This window comes from Sus scrofa, chromosome 12 (assembly GCF_000003025.6).
Source record: "Sus scrofa isolate TJ Tabasco breed Duroc chromosome 12, Sscrofa11.1, whole genome shotgun sequence".
In the NCBI taxonomy this organism is placed as follows: domain Eukaryota; kingdom Metazoa; phylum Chordata; class Mammalia; order Artiodactyla; family Suidae; genus Sus; species Sus scrofa.
Window position 1 is genome coordinate 16,487,929 of NC_010454.4, and position 23,499 is coordinate 16,511,427.

A 23,499-nucleotide genomic window follows, 5' to 3' on the forward strand; every position below is an offset into this window, starting at 1 on the left:
TTATAATATGGTGAATCTATCTAAAATTTGGCACACAGGTACCCTATAATATACACAACTTTTGTGTGTGTGTGATTCTGTCTCTCACCTTTTGTTCCCTTCTAGTTTAACATCATCTCTTCTCCTTGTTTAGTTCCCCAAATATCTACAGTAATCTAAGAGATAAGGGTAACCTCTGAAATTTCTTTCCCTTGATAGCATGATTCAATATGAAGGGGATGCTTATTCCAAAACTAAAAGGTAAACTGCATAGTTGGGAATTTCTTTCCGGAATAAATCTACTTTTAGGTTGTTTTGAGAGGAGTTTTTATTTTTTGCATCTTAGCAAATGGTAATAGTTTGAGTTAAAAAAAAAAAAAAAGCTTAAGGCAGTTCCTATTGTGGCTCAGTGGAAACGAATCTGACTAGCATCCATGAGGACTCAGGTTTGATCTCTGGCCTCGCCCAGTGGGTTAAGGATCCGGAGCTGCCATGAGCTGTGGTATAGGTTGCAGATGTGGCTCAGATCCTGTGTTGCTGTGGCTGTGGTGTAGGCCAGCAGCTACAGCTCCAATTTGACCCCTTGCCTGGAAACTTCCATACCACAGGTGCTGTCCTAAAGACAAAAAATAACTTTTTTCTTTTGCTTTTTCTAGGGCCGCATCCATGGCATGTGGAGGTTCCCAGGCCAGGGGTCTATTCAGAGCTGTAGCCACCAGCCTACACCAGAGCCACAGCAATGCAGGATCCGAGTCCCATCTGCGACCTACACCACAGCTCACGGTAACACCAGATCCTTAACCCATGAGTGGTGCCAGGGATCAAACCCGCAACCTCATGGTTCCTAGTCGGATTCGTTAATCACTGTGCCACAACGGGAACTCCTAAAGACAAAATAAAATAAAATAAAATAAAATAAAATAAAAGCTTAAAAGATCCCTTTAAGTCACATCAGTATTTGAAATGCTTACCATTGAAAGGCAGATTTTCCACCAGTTTCAAGCATTCCTTGTCTGTGAGGTCTATTTCCATGTTCTTCAGAGTAGTTTTCACATCTCTGACATCAACTTCCCCTTCTTAAAGAAGACAGACAACATTACATATATATGAATCTAAAAGTTCATCTAAATGATTCCAAATAGGGAAAATTAGTCTATGGCTATGTGGCATGAGTCAGCACAGAATGAAGAGCAAAGGTCAATGAGACCTCTCCAAGGGCACTCTGACATTCACAGCAAAGTAACTGGAACTCTTAATAAAAGAAGGCACAGTCTTGATGACGATGGCAAGGCAATTCTGAATGCAGTGAAATCAGCATTATGTATCTCTCTATTCAGTTATAACACTGTAAATGACCTATTCAAAAAATTGTATTGACTAAGGTAAGATCTATTAAAAGTCATCTTTATAAATTATATGGAGTTTTCACCAAAGTTTTACCTCACTTTTTTTTTTTTTAAACTAATATAGAGTTTGGTTCTTCTAAAAAAGAAAAGAGCAAAATAGGAGGGATCAATCAAGATGGCAGAGTAATAGGATACGGAACTCATCTCCTCCTACGAACGCATAAAAAGTATGTCTGCATGTGGAACAGTTCTCACTGAAAACTAACTGGAAACCGGCAGAAAACTCCTGTATAGCCATGGTTACAAGAACCATGTAACCAGGTAAGAAGGGACGAAAAGCGATCAGGTCAGGACCTGTACTCCTGAGAGGAAACTCAGAGGGAAAGGGAGGACACAAGGATGAAGACCCACCTTGGGGAGTGAGTAGTAAGAGCCAGAGATTGGGTGCCCCAGGCCTAGGCTCCTACCCAGGGGAGCTGGTTGGAGTACTGCTGGGACTAACCAGAGGGCTGTGGGAAGCCTGGCTCTGCTCATGAGGAGTGAGTGCACATATACTGGCTTGCCTCCTAGGCACAGTGAAGAAGGCAATTAGAGGACTGTTCCAGTGGCTGCCGGGTCTCTCACCACTACCTCAGTGTGCACCGCAGCTTGAGATGAGTGAATGCTCCAGCTCCTCATACTCCATGTTGCAGTGTGGCACAGAATCGAGGGCTGCCACAGCTGGGTAGAAAACTCGGCTGTGGGACACAGGTCACCTGGTTTCAGGGCAGTGGCCATTGTTGGTGCTTAGTTAAGAAGCAGCCCAGAAACCTGATGGAAGTTGCTCCACTAGAGCTCATTGTCCTGAAATATGTTAAGAGTCCATGGGGGCCTGCCTACCCTGTGGTGCAGATCAACAACAGGCACGGGGAGTGGAGGCTGGGGGGCAGTGATAAGCTAAGGGACACAGGGGACTTGTGCCCAAGGCTGTGTCTGAACAGACCCAGGGAAACAACTGCAGTTGTCTGCATACACTGCACATTGGAGACAAATTGGAGTTCTGTCTGTAGCTGACATGAGCTGAGAGCACATGCAGGATTCCCTAGCTTGGGCCTACCTCCAGTTGGGGCAAGGGTTTCAGGGCTGGGAGAGGGAAAAGCACATACTTAACAGGAACAGAGCCAACCCAGGTCCCACCCTCAGGGCTTCAGCTCCAGTATTTTGAGATCAGACCTCAATGCAAATAAGGTGATGAAGGCCATTGAGTAGAAAGGAGTCCTACCTCATAACCGGCTCCAGCTCTATCCATTCCATCTCCATGCACAACCCTCACCAAGGTGAGTGCTACCAGCACACCTTGAGAAAAGACTTGACTTGCATCCACATCAAGTCCAGCTCTTCCACCAAAGGCACTGGGAACATGCAGTCCATATAGGGATTCTCCTACCTGAGGACACTGATAGATAGACTATAACAGAGAGAACTGTTTCACCTAAATTCATAGAGGCAGAGAAAGTTAAGCAAAATAAAAAGACAGGAACTGATCTCAACTGAAAGAGCAAGAGAACACCCCTGAGAAAATAAATAATGAAACAGAAATAAACAATTTACCAGATAAAGAATTCAAAGCATTTGTAATAAAAATGTTAACTGAATTAGGGAAAAGAATAGATGAACACAGTGAAAATCTTAAGGAACTAGAAAATATAGAAAGACCCAATCAGAAATAAGAAGTTAAATAACTGAAATAAAAGACAGTAGAAGGGATGAGTAGTAGACTAAGTGATACAGAAGAATGCATAAGTGATCTGGAAGACAGAATAATGGAAATAATCTAATCATAACAGTAAGAAGAAAAACAAATTTCAAAAAATGGAAACAGTTTGAGAGATTTCTGGGATAATATTAAGCATACAGATTCACATTATAGGGGTACCAGCAAGAAGGAGAGAGAGAGAGGAGGGATCAAAAATGTATTTGAGGAGTTCCCGTCGTGGCTCACTGGTTAACGAATCCAACTAGGAACCATGTGGTTGCAGGTTTGATCCCTGGCCTTGCTCAGTGGGTTAACGATCCGGCGTTACCGTGAGCTGTGGTGTAGGTTGCAAATGTGGCTCGGATCCCTTGTTGTTGTGGCCAGTGGCTACAGCTCTGTAATTGGACCCCTAGCCTGGGAATCTCCATATGCTGCGGGAGCGGCCCTAGAAAAGCAAAAAAAAAAAAAAAAAAAAATGTATTTGAGGAGTTCCCGTTGTGGTACAGCAGAAACGAATCCGACTAGGAACCATGAGATTTTTGGTTCCATCCCTGGCCTCGCTCAGTGGGCTAAGGATCCATTGTTGCTATGAGCTGTGGTGTAGGATGGCAGTTGCAGCTCCAATTAGACCCTTAGCCTGGGAACCTCCATATGCTAGGAGTGCGGCCTTAAAAAAAAGCAAAAGCAAAGCAAAACAAAACAAAACAAAAATGCATTTGAGCAAATTATGGCTGAAAACTTCCAAAACTGGAAGAATGAAAGATATCCTGGCACAGGAAGCACAGAGGGTCCCAAATAAGAAGAATCTAAACAGACCCACACCAAGACATTATCCTAATTAAAGTGACAAAAGTTAAATATAAAGAGAGAAATCTAAAGGCAGCAAGAGGGGTCACTTGCTATCACTTTAATAAGTGGTGCTTGGACAACTGGATAGCTATTTATAAAAAACTGGGATTGGAACATTTCCTCACACCATATACAAAAAAATACTCAGAGTGGATTAAATACCTAAATTTAGGACTGAACACCAAAAAAACTGCCAGAGGAGAACATAGGCAGAATACTCTTTGACATAAATCATAACAGCTTTTTTTATCTGTTTCCTCAGGCAAGGGAAACAAAAGAAAAAATAAGCAAATGGGACATAATTAAACTTAAAAGCTTTTTCACAGCAAAGGAAACCACTGACAAGACAAAACAAACAAACAAACAACAAACTTACAGTTACCAGTGGGGACAAGTGGTGGAGGAGGGATGGACTAGAGGTTTGGGATTTGCATATGCACACTATGGTATATGAAATGACTGGGCAATGGGGACCTGCTGTTTAGCACAGGGAACTCTACCCAGTATTCTGTCATCACCTGTGTGCGAAGACGATCTAAAAAATTATGGATGTGTGTACATGTATGACTGAATCACTTTGAACAGCAGAAATTATTGCAACACTGTAAATCAACTATACTTCAATAAAACTTTAAAAATGAAAAAATAGATAAGCAACAAGGATAAACTGTACACCAAGGGAATCAGAGCCATTATTATTATTATTATTATTATTATTATTGGCTTTTTAGGGCTGTACCTGCAGCATATGGAGATTCCCAGGCTCAGGGTCCAATCGGTGCTACAGCTGTTGGCCTACATCACAGCCACAGCAACGCCAGATCCAAGCCGCGTCTGTGACCTACACCACAGCTCATGGCAATGCCGGATCCTTAACCCACTGAGTGAGACCAGGGATTGAACCCAAAACCTCATGGTTCCGAGTCGGATTTGTTTCTGCTGCTCCAGGATGGGAACTCCAGCCATTATTTTATAATAACTTTTACGGAGTATAATTTATAAAAATGCACTGTATGCCTTAAACTAATATTTTATTTTATTTTATTATTTGGCCATGCCCAAAGTATGCAGAAATTCCGGGGCCAGGGATTGAACTCAGGTCACAGTGGTGACCCAAGCCACAGCAGTGACAACACCAGATGTTTAACCCATTGAGCCACAAGGGACCTCCATTATTTTCAATCACCTGTACTTCAATTTAAAAAAAAAAGAGCAAAGTATATTAATGAAAAATATGACAGAATAACTGAATTGCTAGTAATTGGTATAACATTTAACAAATAAGGAAATAAGTGCCATAACTAGCATGGCAACCTAGTGATAATGGTAACAATGGAAAATAATATGAAAGAGTCACTTTGTTGGAGTTTCGGTTGTGGAATGGAAACGAATACCACTAGGAACCATGAGGTTGTGGGTTCAATCCCTGGCCTTGCTCAGTGGGTTAAGGATGTGATGTAGGCTGCAGATGTGGCTTGGATCTGGCATTGCTGTAGCTCTGGTGTAGGCCGGCAGCTACAGCTCTGATTTGACCCCTAGCCTGGGAACCTCCATATGCCGCGGGTGCCGCCCTAAAGAGACAAAAGACAAAAAAAAAAAAAAAAAAAAAAAGAGTCGCTTTGCTGTACAGCAGAAATTAACACAACATTGTAAATTGACTATACCTCAATAAATTTTTCAAAAGGTAATGGTAAAATATAATGACTATAAATATTAAACATCTTAGATTTATTATGCCTCGCCTACCTGTAGTAGCTTTTACTTCATCCGTCACCTCTTTCAGACCAACCTTCTCATTAGCTACAAAAAACAAAGCTCAGTGAAGCTCCATTAAAAATTCCCTACATTTTTACCTGAGACTATCTATTAAATATCTAGATCTTAAGGAATTAGGATGATCTCCATTAATACAGAGGTCTAATTTCTTAGAATCTGGGTCAGAAAAAGTGAACTCTTCCTCATGTTTTAGAAGCCATTATAAGTTGAAGATATTATTGGAGTTGGCCAGGTATTCTGGTAACTTTACTTCATGTATGAACATATAGTTGAGGAAGGGACTATTAACCTAGCCCAGTATATTCTAAGGTTGCTTTTTGTAGTAAGTAGTGCATTAATTATATTAATATATTCATAGAGGTTCATCAGAAATATAGAAGAATAAAGGAGACTTTAAATAAAGGGAGAGCTTGAGACAAGAGAAAAGTCTAGAAAGGAGAAAAGTCTATGTATGAGAAAGGACAAGTAGTTCAACGCGGTTTGAAGAGGAAAAAAATGAGAGAAGATATGAGATCAAAGAGGCAGATGGAGATAGAAGGGATCATGCATAATGATGAGAATCTTTGAATTCATTTTAGAATGAGGATTTCAGTAGACAGAAGGATGGACAGAAGAAAGGGCTGTTGACGTTTCTCTCTATAGTTTTTCATATCCCTATTATTTTTGCTTTCTTATTAATCTAGATCTATTAGATTCCCGACAGCACCCTCTGCAATTCTCGGTCTAGAGAGTGAAAGCTGATGCTTATTTTAGATTAACTGTAATGAAGATTCAAGATTTATTCTGACTTTAATATTGGGATATCCTGCAATTTTCTAACATGTATCTGACAAGCAAATCTATTTTTTAAAATGTATCAGATATAAGGCAAAGATAAAAAGATGCATAGATATCTATATAGTGCTCATCATCAACTTGTAGGTCTTCTAATAGCTTTGCAAGTTCCTCTTCTGTGAGCTCAATTCCCAATCTTTCTAGAATACTGTCCAGGTCATGTACATGAACCTTCCCCCCTTATGAAAGAAATAATGTAAAAAAAGGTGTATATGAGTAATAATATCAGTAACGTATTGACTGTGGAGATTTCAACTTAGTTAAAGTGAAACTACATTTTCCAACTATCTCTATTTCCTCATTTCTTTTTTTTCCTTTTTTTTTTTTAGGGCCACACCTGCGGCATATGGAAGTTCCCAGGCTAGGGGTCAAATCGGACCCACAGCTGCTAGCCATAAGCCATGTCTGTGACCTACACCACAGCTCATGGCAACTCCGGATCCTTAATCCACTGAGTGAGGCCAGGGATCGAACCCATATCCTCATGTATACTACTCGGGTTCGTATCCTGCTGAGCCACAATGGGAACAGCTCCAAGGTTTTTTTTTTTTTTTTTTTTTTTTTTTTTTTTTTTTTTTTTTTGTCTTTTTGTCTTGTTGCCATTTCTTGGGCCGCTCCCGCGGCATACGGAGGTTCCCAGGCTAGGGGTCTAATCGGAGCTGTAGCTGTCAGCCTATGCCAGAGCCACAGCAACGCAGGATCTGAGCCGCGTCTGCGACCATACACCACAGCTCATGGCAACGCCGGATTGTTAACCCACTGAGCAAGGGCAGGGATCGAACCCGCAACCTCATGGTTCCTAGTCGGATTCGTTAACCACTGCGCCACGACGGGAACTCCTCCTCCAAGGTGTTTTTAAATCTACTTTTCTACCTCCAATGTTGGGTACCCCAAAATATAGATTTAAGATCTCTCTACTGAGTTTTGATACTGATGATATGCAGTTTTTCTCTAAAATACTGGAAAAATCATTTTCCTCCTTATTTGAAGCATTTAAATAGCACTGGACTTATATTTACCTATTGATTTCCAAATGCTGGTATTCCCCAGCCTTAACAATAATCTAAATGTTTTTGGAAAGAGATGAAAGGTGACCATAAGGAGGAAAACTTTTGAAGCTCTGTTTGCTTTGGAAGACCCTTACCACAGGGAAGGAGTTAGGGTTCTTTCAGGGAACCAGACTCAAGGTGGGGCAAGTTAGGGTCAGGGAAAAATGGCCAGTTTCTGTAGTTTTTCCACATCACTGGATGACTATCTTTTATTTAGAAATTGGGATGAGGAGGCACTCAAAGGGAAGACAGAAAATATGGAGAATGACGAAAGGTGAGGAGATTTTGTTTTCCTCACAGAATATTATAGTTGGGAATGCAATAGTTTAATCAGCTGGGTCTCTCCTGAGTCACTCTATGTTACTTCAGTTTATTCTAAGTCTAGTACATCAACTTTTGATGGTATCTCTTGATATGTTAAACAAAAAGAATTTATGTCTCCTGTATAAAATAAGCAGAGCAATAATCTTCATAGATTTTACCAACTCCCATAACTGTGTAAAGTTTATTCTCTATAATGGACTCCTTGTCCTATAGCACTCCACTTTCTTGGTCAAATCCTAACTAAAACTGTGCCTTCCCCATATCACATATTAAACTTTTATTTCAGCAGATAAACTTTTATTTCAGCAAATACATCCATTTTTTTGTTTTCCTGCTTCTTGGCAACCTGTCTTGTTTAAGACAGTCTCCCTCAACCCAATATTATATTTCCTTAATTTTCCTAATTAATTAATTAGTTTATGTTTTACGTTTAGAGTTTCAATTCACACAGAGTGTTTTTCTGCTTGTATTATGATAAGGGACATTTTCCCAAAGATGTACAGATGTCCAACATGCACATGGAAAGATGCTCAATGTCTCTAATCATCTGGGAAATACAAATGAAAACCACATGGGAAGTTCCCGTTGTGGTGCAGTGGAAATTAATCCAGCTAGGAACCATGAGGTTGCAGGTTTGATCCCTGGCCTCGTTTGGTGGGTTAAGGATCCGGCGTTTCCATGAGCTGTGGTGTAGGTTGCAGATGTGGCTTGGATCTGGCATTGCTGTGGCTCTGGGAACCTCCATATGCCATGGGTAAGGCCCTAAAAAGGACAAAACAAAAATTTTATGATGTGCCTCATTCATGGAATATACATATATAATTTTAGAATAACTGGTATCTTTATTTAGTAAACCTAGAGAAAAATCTTTCCATCTGAGAGGAAAGAGTTAAAGCAAGTGGTCTATAACTCATTAACTCCCTTCTTTGAGGGGTGGCCCTCAGAGAACAGAAAAGAAAGCAGATGTTCCAGTTTAATATCCTTGTCAACTGGTATTTTAGGTAAAAAGACTGGTGAGTTTTGCTATAAGGAAGAGTCTTTATGTGTTAACTGCCCTTAGCAGTATGTCTCTGGCCGAGAATTACCTGAAGCAAATAGAACCTATGATGTATCAGGCATGGCTCCCTGGATAATGTCACAAAGGCTATACAACTTTTTGGAGATGTTTCATAGTTTAAATGTTCCTGCTGCATGGAGTGATCCTATGACCTTCACATGGAAACTTCATTTATTCCGGACCAGAATGGCATGTCCCACATTGGAAGGAAGGAACTATGGAACTGCCCTTGACACCTAAGACCTCTATTTGTTTTCTGACTGCATTTATACTTGACATTTTTTGGGGAGGGGTCTTTTTTGGGCCACATGTGCGGCACATGGAGGTTTCCAGGCTAGTGGTCAAACTGGAGCTACAGCTGCCAGCCTACACCAGAGCCACAGCAACATGGGATTCGCGTCACGTCTGCAACCTACACCACAGCTCATGGCAACGCTGGATTCTTAACCTACTGAGCAAGACCAGGGATTGAACCCGCATCCTCATGGATACTAGTTGGGTTCGTTAACCACTGAACCACGACGGGAACTCCTATTCTTGACATTTTTGGTGAAACGATATTGGGTAAGATCTCTGATTCATGTCAATCTGATTTAACAATCTGACCCTGTGTGTTAGTTTACTCTTCAAGAACATTAATTAATGTTTTATTTTGTTCTTAATAAGATTTTATAGTTTTCTTTATACAGATCCTATTTCTTGTAAAATATGTTTCATGAGTTTTGTTGAAGTTATAAATCAAATGCTTTTAAAATTTTATTTCTACTTGGTCATTGCAAGCTTAGGGAAAGCCATGTTTGCATATTTATCTTCTGTTGGACCACCTGAACCAAAATGTCTTATCTCAGACTCAATAGTTTAACATGTTTCTTTTAGTTTGTGAGTTTATTGTTTCCTAGAAACACAATCATAGCATCTGAAACTAAAGGTAATATTATCTTTCTCAATATTATTTCATCCCATTTCCTCACTGAAATCACTAAACCTTTAAGACAATGTTGACAACAGCTACAGTAGTTATCTGCGCCTTTTTTTCTAACTTTAGGGTACCCTAAGATTTCTTTTTTTTTTGATTTATTTTATTTTATTTTTTGTCTTTTGTCTTTTTCTGTCTTTTTGTTGTTGTTGTTGCTATCTCTTGGGCCACTTCCGCGGCATATGGAGGTTCCCAGGCTAGGGGTTGAATCGGAGCTGTAGCCACTGGCCTACACCAGAGCCACAGCAACGCGGGATCCGAGCCGCGTCTGCAACCTACACCACAGCTCACGGCAACGCCGGATCGTTAACCCACTGAGCAAGGGCAGGGACCGAACCCGCAACCTCATGGTTCCTAGTCGGATTCGTTAACCACTGCGCCACGACGGGAACTCCGGGTACCCTAAGATTTTAAACTTTTATCACTAAATCTAGTTTTAGAAATTCTCAGCTGTAAGACTTAGGAAAAAAATACCCTTTGGGGACTGACAATAGCAGCTACTATTCATACCATCAACAGGTAGATTTTCTCTTAGCTGTTCAGATTCTTTGCCAGTGCGCTTGATATCCATTTCTTCTATAAGTGGTTTCAGGTTGTTGATATCAACTTTTCCTTCTTAAGAAAGACAGAAAAGGAGCATGAAAGCAACTAAATTATCTAAAACATGAAAAACACATTTATGTCTTTAAATGTCTTTAATGAGTATTATAATAAAAGATACAACAAAAATACAATTTGCATTTTTATATTGTTATTGCCATTTCTGACAAGATTATAATTTCTATTTGACTTTCCAAGAGTATACAGAAAGTCACTAGGTATAGGGAAATGGAACATATTTCCTTAAAACCTATATCGACAGTCTCACAGTGACAGTCTCACAAAGGTTACTGAGCTTCTGATCCTGGAGACTCCTTATTTATTACTTCCAGTAGTCCTAATTCACAGTGAAAAGTATCTATTTTTCAGGTTATATGTGTGTGAATGTGTTTGTGGAAAGGTATGAAGTGAGATGGAAGAGGATACAATATAGAATGCTATGGGTTAAATATTAGATGATAAAGGGCATTATTCATTCAAAATCATTCAAAAGCAAAAAACTTTTGAATGATTTTGACTCTGCTAAATTTTAAGCACCATACTAGACATCAAGAAGAAATATAGTAGATGCTGAAAAGTATCTGCATTCAAGTATCTCAGTCTATCATGGCGAGATGGATACATGAACAGATACTTATTACCAAAGAAAAGGAGATTTTTTTCTCAGTAAATAGGTGACCTTCCTGTTACCACCACCGAAAGTTGTTCATATATAATACAGGCATTCAGACACTTCAATGTGACTGCAGAGCAAAATGAGAGGCAGAGTAATTAAAAAAAAAAAAAAGAAAGGGGGGGGAATGTAATTGTAATGTATACATGTAAGGATAACTTGATCCCCTTGCTGTACAGTGGGAAAAAATAAATAAATAAATTAAATTAAAAAAAAAAAAAAAAAGACTGGAAACCAAGACCCGATACCAGAGAACCTTCTCGATTCCATTCTTGGACTAGAGAAATTGGATTTTTTGTGGTCAATGGCAAGCCACTGAAGACATTTAAACAGGGAAACAATATTGTATATTTATATTTTAGGTACAGCATTCTAATGCCTCCGGAAGAGAAGGATTTAAAAGGAGATAACCTGTTGCTAGAGACAAGTAGATCTGACAGTTAATGGGTACTAGCAGAGGAGAGTAAGGAGTGAAGGACAGTAAAAAACATTCTAGATTTCTATGTTCTACTTGTTTGAATGTGACCCACTGAGATAGAAACCAATGTATGAAAAGAAATTATGTTTTAGAATGCTTAAGGAAGAATATAAATAGGAGTTTTGGATATACTGATCTATATTCAAGGGAGAATCCTAAACTAGAGATCTGGAGGTCTTCAGCACAGACATAATAGCTGGAAATATTCCCCTGGCAAAATGTGTACCAATGAAATGAGTAATGGTCATTTAAGAAGAGTAGTGGTTGAGGAATGATTATTTAGTAAGGATGTTACCTATTCCAAATATTTCATCCTGGCCCATAAGCATTTCCTAATTTGAGTGGTCTTGATTATTTTTGGAGCAATGCTAAGAATACAGATGGGAAGAAGTTAATGACTATGGACTTCGGAAACAGAGAGAGATACCCCATATTTTTTCATTGTTTAGTCCTTCATTTATAAAAATTAAGAGATAGATTCTGTGGCAAAATACCCCTAGCTAGCTATCTACCAATACTCTTACTTCCTTCCATAATTCAGAATTATAGATGGAAGCAGATGCCCAGCGAGATACAACATTTCCGCCAACCTACCTCCCTTGCATTTAGATGTAGCCATGTAGCCCATTCTCATCAAAGGAATGGTTGTGGAAATGATGTGTGTCACATCTCCTTCACGTTCTCTTCCCCATTCCATTAACTGGCTACAAAAGGCTATCCAAGGTTATCCAAGATGGTAGGAACTTGGATCCCAACCTCACTGAATGGAGAAAAGCCACTGCTTACTAGCCAAAAATATTCCCGTCTTGGGCTTTTGTGGGAGAAATAAATAAGCATGACATATTTTGAGGTTTATTTTTCAATAAAAATTTAGCTTATGCTAAATAACACATGTCCTATTCTTAAATTAGGACTGGCTTATCCATATCTTTGGCGAAATGCTTTTTTTTTATTATACCAAATATCACTAGTTAATATATATTCTCTTACGCAAGCCCATAAATGTGAATTCTGTTCTAAGACTAATTGTTATCTACAATGCTCACCATGAAGTAGAAGACTTTCTGTCAGATCTTCATGTACCTTTTCTGTGAGTTCAGTCCCCAGGTTTTCCAGAACATTGTTTATGTTATTGATTTTAACTATTCCTCCTCAGGAAGCAAACAGGAAAGAATCATGAAGAAAAAACACAAATGATTTCAAAAGATTTATATATATATATTTTATATTATGTGCATTTTATTTATTTATTTATTTTGGTCTTTTTGCCATTTCTTGGGCCGCTCCTGCGGCATATGGAGGTTCCCAGGCTAGGGGTCGAATCAGAGCTGTAGCTGCCGGCCTAGGCCAGAGCCACAGTAACGCAGGATCTGAGCCGCGTCTGCGCCCTACACCACAGTTCACGGCAACGCTGGATCGTTAACCCACTGAGCAAGGGCAGGGACCGAATCCGCAACCTCATGGTTCCTAGTCGGATTCGTTAACCACTGCGCCACGACGGGAACTCCCTTATGTGCAATTTAATATGATAAAAATAAAGATAAATGTTCAACTTATTTGTATTAGTGAATGGGCACACAAATCACCTAAAATGATGTCAGGAACAACTTAGATAAAAATATTCTGAGATCGAAGCATTACTTGCGGTGGGGAAGGGCAGTGACAGTGTGTTTATTTTTTGCAGTATTGAGTAATAATCATCTGTTAAAAGAGGGGACAAAAGAATGCCAATGGAGGGATTGTCCCCATGGGAACTATGAGGAGAATACTGTGCAAGTTTGTTCCTGAAACAAAATCAAAGCATCAGCTGAGAGTGGTAGTTCAAGCTTCAGATCATCAGCGTTTTGCTTCTGCAAAATCTAAAAAGTGTATTAAAGAAGTTCCCATCGTGCCTCAGTGGAAATGATTCTGACTAGTATCCATGAGGACGCAGGTTCAATCCCTGGCCTTGCTCAGTGGGTTAAGGATTCAGCATTGCCATGAGCTGTGGTGTAGGTTGCAGACGTGGCTTGGATCTGGATCAAAAGATTTATATATATATATTTTATATTATGTGCATTTTATTTATTTATTTATTGTGGTCTTTTTGACCACAATAAATAAATAAATTTTGACCACAGCGTTGCTGTGGCTGTGGCGTAGGCCAGAGGCTATAGCTCCGATTAGACACCTAGCCTGGGAACTTCCATATGTTGCAGGTGTGGCCCTAAAAAAGACTCCCCCCAAAAATAAAAAAAGCATATTAAATATCATAAAGATTATAAAAATGGATGTAATTGCTCTAAGGGAAGAATGTCACTGACAACACAAAACCTTGCAAAGATTGTTGCTGACTGCCATTATTCTGGAATGTCAGAGGCTATCACTTGCAAGAGATTTCTCTCATCAAATATTAAGCTAGTAAAAGCTGTAATCCTTTCTCTTTCCCTTTCTACTCTCTTTTTGTCTCTTGTTCTAAAAGCTGATAGGAAGAGGAAGAATTTAAAAAGCATCTTGGCCATGATTGCATGTTTTTTCTTTTTTTTCCAACATTAAAAAAACTTAACTGGCCTTTGGGAAAGAATATATTATAGAAAATAATTTGACCCATGCAATAAGATTACATTAATAATCACTCCAAAAGCCTCTGTATAAAGGTTGTTATTGAGCAAATCCCCAGAAAACTATCTAATGTTCTTTACATTATTTGCCTTATCAATTAGATTTCAAATGATTCTTTGGGGATGCTATTAGAGATATTCAAGATAGAATGAACTCCTTGCAATCATATGAGGGGTAATTATATCACATTACATTCACTGTGTAATGAAATAAGGAATCTAAATATAGGAATGTAGATATGATTCAAAAATCCAGTGGTATAGATGTGTGTTGATACTTAGCAGACTTTTCTGCTAATCATGCTCCTTAAATACCTTTCATAGACTTTACACCATCTGACAGTCTGTTCAGATATACCTTTCCAGTAGCTATTTATCCAGTAGCTATATATAAACAGGTACAATTTATATCAGAAGGAAAAGAATGCAGTCACAAGTCTGGCAGTGTCTGGCCATACTGGGCAACTGCACAATTCCAGTAAGAGATTTTTAAAATTCTTTTCATGATAAATCTGTTCCACATTCCCATCAAATAAAAATTATTTTAGGAAAAAGAAAATTGTCTTTGTGACAAAAATGTACACACTGTTTGGCAGCTGCAAAGACTGCAAGGGAGCCTCTACTATGCAGAAAACAATCATTACTTCTTTGTGTCCCTTTTCCTTCTCCTTTCTCCTCCTTTTACTAGTCTTTCACTTCTCTCAGTTTCCTTCCCTTTACCTTCATATCATCTGAGCCTCTCAGTAGCCGGAATGGGTAATTACAATTTGCATCAGCTCTGATGGCAGAATTTATGGTTGAAGAGCTTGGTGACTCTCAGATAAATCAGTGAATTTACTTTTCCTAATCATTTTCAGCACTTTTTAGAAGAAATACAGAAACAGAATTTTAGAATTGCTTAAACAACCCTCAAAACCCAGCACCCTGGAAAAGCTCCTATGGCATCTATAGGGCTCACCATCTGTTGGTATTGTTTGCTGCAGCTTCACAAGTTCACTTTCAGTGAGCTCAACCCCCATGTTTCCCAGAACTTTTAGAAGATCATTGGTATCAATTTTTTCTCCTTTCAAAAGATAAGAACATTAGTGCTTGACAGTTTAGGGGACCGTATATTCATTCCAAATAATGAAAAAATTGTCAACTGTGCTGTATCATCTTCAGCTTGAAGTAGTAAGTGGGTATAAGTCTCTTAGTGACGGATTTGTTTTCATCTAATGCAGCAGAGAAGTAAGTTTGCTTTTAAGATTACCCAGAAAATTAGAAAAGGGGAAATTTTAAATTCTGGCATGAAAAATTAGTATTTGAAGGGAGCTTTTAAATTCTCTTCATAAAGACACTAGTATTTTGATTCCTTCCTTATTAAAGCTTTAACTTGTTATTTGCTATTCCTATAAAGAGGCATTTGAACTTGTTGAAGTAAATCATATTATTGATTTATTAGAAATATTTCCTCTAAATTGCTTACCAAAATACAGAATTTTAATCATATTGTTAAATTTAAAAAAGAAGTAAGGTCAAATAAGACTATAGGAGGAAATATTTCACTGGAAAGTAAAATGAGACAAAATATGCCAATTTGGGTAAATTGAGAAAATATTTAAAAACTTAATAGAATTTTATAGTAACTTGCTACTCACCTTTAAAAGCTTTCAATGAATCCATTAACTTTTTCATTTCAATCTTCTGATCAACTGTTAAAGAAATAAGTCAAATATAGACATAACACTGATACTAATTAAAATTCAGAATAAAAAAGGAATTGATATGCTCTCTACCATTTTACCCTATATTTATCCCCATCATGAGGCAGAAGTTCTAGAATATTACTAGAGCTTTGATTCATTGTGAAATATCAAATTAGATCTCCAGAAGGTCAAGGTGAGATACAAAATTGTCATCTTTTCCAAGAGGGTCTGCTTCACGGCACCTATGCCTTAGAAAACTCTACTGTTTTCATCAAGCACAAGGAAAAGGATTTACAACTTGTATGTACTACATATTAAAGCTTCAGTTTGAATTTTAGAAATTATATCCTACATAATGAGTTGATAATTAGTAGTTCTGGTCTTTACTCAGATAAAGTTTCCTGCTCCTTTGTTCTGTGTAAGTGAATCAATCCTTATTCCAGTGATTAACATGAGATATTTTGTAAGGTAGTTCAATATCTCTATTTGTAAAAATCAATTAAAAATACATTAAAATGAAATGTTACAGAGGCAGCATTAACTCAGAAATCAAGGATATTATAGAATCTCAGATATATTTCTTTATTAGGTAAAAAGCAACTAAAAATGTTCTCTCTAATAAATATTATTTATTTTTGCATAATTGCAGATGACAGACATTTAACTAGAAGTTTCAAGTTATTGAGAAACACAATAACAATAACAGAGATTATGACAAAATACAAAAGCATTCCCAATAATTTAATATTTTTACTGATAACCTATGAATAACAGAAAGTGGCCAGAAGAAAGTATCAATTGTCCACAGTGTTACTAAATCTAAGCAGAGAAGAATTTTTGTTCTTTTTCTCCTCTATCTAAAAACTCAAGTAAGCCATTACTAATTTTTTAGTAGACTTAATTTTTTTTAGTTTGAATAATGATTTTTGTTTCCATTATAGCTGGTTTACAGTGTTCTGTCAATTTTCTACTATACAGCATGGTGACCCAGTTACACATACATGTATACATTCTATTTTCTCACATTATCATGCTCCATCATAAGTGACTAGACATAGTTCCCAGTGCTACACAGCACAGCAGACTTATTAAACTGATGTGAATATAATTCATGTACTATGGTGAATTTAAAAATGTACAATTAGATTTTTCTTTTGTATATACACAGAGACCCGAGCAACCACCACCACAATCTAACACTACGATATTTTGGCCACCCCAAACCTCCTATCTTTTAACTTACAGTCACCATCTCCCTTTACTATCCACACACAGTCCTGGGAAATATTGCCTATTCGCTGTATCTACAGATTTGCCAAATCTGGACATCTCATATAAATCGAATTATACAATACGTGGCTTTTTTCACTTAGCATAATATTTTCATTGATCCATGATGTTTTAGCCCTAATTCAATTTTAACTGATTTCAGAGTTTATTTCTAGGTCATAAAGGGATAAACATAAGAATACAATGCTTGAATCATGGATTCTGGCTTAGGAACATGGGATTTTACGCAAACAGGGAAGCATTTCATACACAATGACCTGAATGTTTGATGGCCCAGGGCTCTGAGAAAGGGAATGTGCCTTATCACACACTATGAAATGTGTCCCTCATGTCAATACTCTCCTTTGATTTACTCTTTTCTACATTTTCTGCACTAACCTCTTTCCAGACTGTTTTTTGGTGCAATTTTGCCCCCAACTGCTTGTTTTTTCCCTCACTTTTTATAGTCCTAATGACGATCCTGTGTACATTTTCATGATTCCTTTATATCCAAAGTTAAAGGAGTTGCTGACATATGTTAATAAAATGAGAAAGAACATCTTCCTATTTTATTTTTGAGTTCACTTCTAAACTTCTATAAATGCCTTCTTAATGGCAAGTAAACTTTTTTCAGAAGTGATTTTATAGATGAGCAACCATATATGTATCTCAGATTATCTTCAACAGTGCAAAAAATGTAAAGGCTTACCATCAACAGGGAGGTTCTTTATCAAGTCTTTACTTTCCATTCCTGTAAGTTTCATTCCCATGTTTTGCAAAATAGGATCCAATTTATTGACATCAACAACCTCTCCTTGGAAAAAAGAGAAGAATATAAGCAAAACTGAAAAAACTTAGAATGGGACAAAAGCATTGAATGACTATGTATTACAGATATTGGCTCACAATGAAGTATGTTTAGTTGTACAAAGAGTGTCAGTAATGAAGGTGGAGTGAGAATTTCTTCCCTTGGAGCTCCTGCTATGGTGCACTGGGATTGGAGGCGTCTTGGGAGTGCTGGGACATGGTTTCAATCCCCAGCCCAGCACAGCGGGTTAAGGATCCCGTGTTGCCACAATTTAGGTCTCAAATGCACCTTGGATCTGACCCCTGGCCCAGGAGCTCCATATGCCGTGGGGTAGCCAAAAATGAAAAAAAATTTTTTTTTTCTTCCCTTGAGCTTTTTTTGGGGGAATAGTTTATATAGTTAGCTTTTAAAGATTATGGGACACCATTCTAGACCATTTACAGAAACAGAGAAAATAAAAATCACATACTGCTGCCAACAGGAAGATGTTATTCTTGTTTCCTGAACAAACAGATGGTCTCCTGTGATTTCTGATAAGAAATATATGTTTGGTCTTCATCTCTGTTCCTGGCATATAGTTCCTAAAACCATTGCAATTTCCTAAGTGATGAAAGTGATGGGAGCATCTTTTTTGTTACAATATTTGGTCTTTTGTCCTCAGTTCCTAAAATAGCTTCAGATCAATAAAAGTGAAAGGAATGTTCTTTTTAAAGTATTTTTTTTTCAATTCATTTTTTATTATAGTTGATTTATAATTTTGTGCCAATTTCTGCTGTACAGAAAAGTGACCCAGTCATATATATATGTAATCCACAATCCCAGTTCTCGGGCATATATCCGAACAATATTTGTTTTCAGAATATTTTTGGATCTCCTAATATTTAATAACTTTCAGGCTTTATTGTGCTAAACAGGATAAGCAATGAAAAATAAAAATGCAGTATAAAACTGTCAAACTAAGAAAGGGAAGAAGCAGAATGAGGAAAAAGATACATACACCCCTATGTTCATTACAGCACTATTCATAATAGCCAAGACATGGCTCTGTACCAAATTCTCAGCTCTGGTCCAGCAGCATTTGTCAGATAAGAGTTTGTGGGGACGATCTTTCTTTCTTTTTTTTAGTTTATTTATTTATTTATTTATGCTTTTTAGAGCCGCACCCACGGCATATGGAGGTTCCCAGGCTAGGGGTCCAATTGGAGCTCAGCTACTGGCCTAAGCCACAGCAACACAGGATCCGAGCTACATCTGCAACCTACACCACAGTTCATGGCAATACCGGATCCTTAACCCACTGAGCGAGGCCACGGATGGAACCTGCAACCTCATGGTTGCTAGTCGGATTTGTTTCTGCTGCACCACAACAGGAACTCCAGGACCACCTTTCTTATCTCTCTACCTTTTCCTAAAATACCTGTCTCTAGTTCCTTCGACTATCACATCTATATTTGAATTTCTGATCACATAAATTGCATAAATTGATAATCGTTTCTTATATTAACACTACACTTTCTTTCTTTCTTTTTTTTTTTTTAGGCCACACTTGTGGCACATGGAAGTTCCTAGGGTTGAATCAGAGCTGCAGCTGCACGCCTATGCTGCAGCCACTCCCACGCTGGATCCAAGCCACATCTGTGACCTATGCCACAGCTTGCAGCAACTCCAGATGGATCCTTAGCCCACTGAGCAAGGCCAGAGATTGAACTCACATCCTCATGGATACCATGTCAGGCTCTTAACCAGCTGAACCACAATAGGAACTCCACTACACTTGTTTATAAAAATAGATAAGTATTTCTCTCTAACCTCAAAAGGATAGATATTTTAATAGTCCCCAAACTGAAAGGACTGTGTTAAGACAATAACTAGTCACAAAGAGGATTCAACCATTCACTGAAGGCAAACAGGTTAATCAAAATTCTATAGTGAACAGCTGAATGTACAGATTTGCTTTCCTGTGTCCTAGGGCCTCATGAAGGCTTTGTGTATAACACTATTAATTATACAAAAGGCAATGAATCATTAAAAATTAATAAACTAATCCATTATGCCAAGGACTAATTACTTAATTAGGTAATTAATCTGTGTATTATAATAGAGTGAAGATTATAACTTTAAAAGCATAAGCAAAATCTCACTACTTTTTTGGGGGTAAAATTCATATAACATAAAATTAACCATTTTAAAGTGAACAATTTAGTGGCATTTAGTATATATTCACAATGTTGTACAATCATCACTTTTTGGGGGGTCTTTTTAGGGCCGCACCCATGGCATATGGAAATTCTCAGGCTAGGGGTGGAATTGGAGCTATAGCTGCCTGCCTATGCCACAGCCACAGCAACGTGGGATCCAAGCCATGTCTGTGAACTACAGGGCAGCTCACAGCAATGCCAGATCCCCCACCCACTGGATGCTAGTCGGGTTCGTTACAGTTGAGCCATGATGGGAACTCCCAACAACTATCACTTCTAGTTCCAAAACATTTTCATCATGCTCAAAGGAGAACCCATACCCATTAATCAGTCATCCCCTACTTCCTGCCTCCACCCAGCCCCTGGTGACCACTAATCTACTTTCTGTCTCTATGAATTTAACTACTATCTTCCTACATAATAAACTCTTCTTTAAAAATTCTCTGAAAATTGTTATCCTTTTCTTTACAATTTGTGTGTATGATTAGATACTTTGGGTTATAAATATGGATTCTCCAGCAAGATGTATGGAGGCAATAGAGTATAAAATATTATGAATAATAAGTAATAAGTAAATAAGTTATTTATATATAGGAAGGTAGACAGGACTCATAATCTAAGTGATAAATGTGAATCTTGATTTCAGATGTTTCTGCCTTTCTTACCAGACTTTCAACTTACCCTTGATAGATTCCGCACCATCCAAGATTTTATCTTGAAGTGCATTTCTGGCAGCTATAGGAAAAGGAACAATTCATGTCAGAAGAGAAATGGTATGAACATTCACTCAATTGTTCTATTACTTCAGTAAGACAACTACTTGTAATTGGGTGGGGAATGTGTTCTATCTCACTATTAAGTTTAAAATGGGGTTGTAGAAAGGAAAATTTTCTCAGTGTATCAAATATATGCATTTTTTGGCAACTAGGAGACAGCTGAGGGGAACATTATAAGCAGGGAAACGATCACTTTCTTTTGACTTCTCCCTTTTTTTAAAAAAAAACTTTTATTGGAATATTGTTGACTTACAAAGTTGTGTGAATTTCATGCATACAGCAAGGTAAATCAGTCACACATATATTCCTTTCTAGATTCTTTCCCATATACATTATTATACAGTATTGAGCAAATTTCCCTATTCTATACAGTAGATCCTTGTTCCCTTTTTTTCTTTTAAAAGTCCCCCACGGTATTCTTCCCCTTTTCCTTAGGATTTAGGCTAATGACTTGTTTCAATGGGTAGTATAAAGATATTTTCCTATTTTCTGATGGCAAGGTTTTGGCTGAAGGGCTTAGCAAACTGCAGACTAAATCTAAATGATAGTATCCTTTTCTAATCATGTTCAGTAATTTCCAAAAGAGTTTAAACAGATACAAGTTTTAAACTTCTCATACAAAGCCACAAAATCAAGGTCCCTAGAAGGCCTTAGTAAAGCTGAATAGCTCACCATCAATTGGCAGAGTTTCCTGCAGCTTTATGAGTTCCTCATCTGTGAGCTCGATCCCCATGCGTCCCAGAACTTTCTTCAAGTCACTGACATGAATCTTTTTTCCTTTGAAAATATAAGAACATCAATGTCTGGGAGTAATCATTCCATAAAATAGTAAAAAAAAAATTCATTCTTGCCTATAATGCATCTTCCCCATTTGAGGAAATGTAACAGCAAAATGAAACATATTTAACTATGTAGAATTATAGCAAATCATAAAATAGAATATAATCCCCTAATATTAATAAAAGGAAGGTCTCTTATTTCTGGAAACAATTCTGCCCTACAGAGAACATATTTGTTTTCATAATTGACCAGAGAATTAGGATAACAGATGGGAAATTTAGGAGTTTCTCTGTGGTGCAGCAGGTGAAGGATCCAATGCTGTCACTACAGCGGCTCAGATGGCTGCTGTGGCATGGGTTTGGTCCCTGACTGGGGAACTTCCACATGTTGCAAGTGTGACCAAAAAAAAAAGATAACATATGAGAAATCTATATGTTATGCTATCATTTATTGTATTTATTATCTTTGGCCTAAATAATTCTCTTCATAATGGCAATAATTTGCTCCTATCAAAGCTTTATATTTACATTATTTTTACATTTTTCATGGTTGATCGATAATTAAGTGAACCTTGTTATTTATGTTATTCAAATTTTGATACCAACATACGTGATTTTAATTTTGTGTTTGTTTGATTTTAGGGCCGCACCTGTGGCATATGGAGATTCCCAGGTTAGGGGTGGAATTGGAGCTACAGCTGTTGGCCTATGCCACAGTCACAGCAATGCGGGATCTGAGCCATGATTAATTTTTGCCTATTTGGTTTACAAATTAGTTTAGCCCTAATTCAGAATTTTACTAAAATTTAGAGTTTGTCTCTAGCCCATCAAGGGAGATTAGAAGTCTGAGAACATAGTCCTTGGACCAGAGTGTCTGGCTCAGGAATGAGAGGATGTAAGCAGAGCATAACTGGGTGGCTGGGCACTTAGGCATACCTCACATTCAGGCCCAAATGCTTCATGGTTCTTTCCCTTCTGGGGTATCTGGAGGACTCTGCCATGCTCATCTGGTGTAGGAAATAGATCCTACCCTTCTCATTCCTCCCTTATTTTGCAATCCTTAAATGTCCTTGGAAATGATGGTGAGATGCGGATAGAACTAATTTTTTAAAAATAATTTTCCACTTTTGGCTATGTTCTCTTTTCTGTTTTTTTCTAAATTACATGTGTTCAAGTTCCTTCTCTTCTATGTACACCACTTTCTTCCTCTGAGAGCGCTTTCTGTTATTCTATCCAAGTCTAATAGCAGCCCTGGCCATATTTTCAACTGAAATAGAATCACTGAAAATATCAAGGGACAAATATGTTTGGTTTTGGCCTGAGTAATCTTTAATGTTGTCTGTCTCAATGCCAAATAAGAGATTTAAAAAAAAAATAGAAGCCCCTGGAGTTCCCGTCATGGCTCAGGGGAAACAAATCCAACTAGGAACCATGAGGTTGTGGGTTCGATCCCTGGCCTTGCTCAATGGGTTAAGGATCTGGCGTTGCCATGAGCTGTGGTGTAGGTCGCAGACGCGGCTCAGATCCCGCGTTGCTGTGGCTCTGGTGCATATGCCGGCAGCTACAACTCCGATTCGACCCCTAGCCTGGGAACCTCCATATGTCGCAGGTGCGGCCCTAAAAAGCAAAAAAAAAAAAAAAAAAAAAAAAAAAAAAAAAAATTAGAAGCCCATTCTTCAGATGTCCTGAGCAATTCAAATATATCTTA

At 38.0% G+C, this 23,499-nt stretch overlaps 1 protein-coding gene across 1 annotated transcript in view; it reads right to left on the reverse strand.

The window, feature by feature from the left end:
- LOC106504254 overlaps positions 1 to 23,499 on the reverse strand; it is an 86,531-nt gene that overhangs the window by 43,189 nt on the left and 19,843 nt on the right. The window contains exons 7-14 of the mRNA XM_021066793.1: positions 21,685 to 21,789; positions 20,918 to 20,971; positions 17,940 to 18,044; positions 15,914 to 15,967; positions 15,235 to 15,339; positions 12,723 to 12,827; positions 10,436 to 10,540; positions 951 to 1,055 (exon numbers count right to left, since the gene is read on the reverse strand). Coding sequence (XP_020922452.1) covers positions 951 to 1,055; positions 10,436 to 10,540; positions 12,723 to 12,827; positions 15,235 to 15,339; positions 15,914 to 15,967; positions 17,940 to 18,044; positions 20,918 to 20,971; positions 21,685 to 21,789 — 738 coding nt within the window. The remainder of the gene's footprint in view (positions 1 to 950; positions 1,056 to 10,435; positions 10,541 to 12,722; positions 12,828 to 15,234; positions 15,340 to 15,913; positions 15,968 to 17,939; positions 18,045 to 20,917; positions 20,972 to 21,684; positions 21,790 to 23,499) is intronic.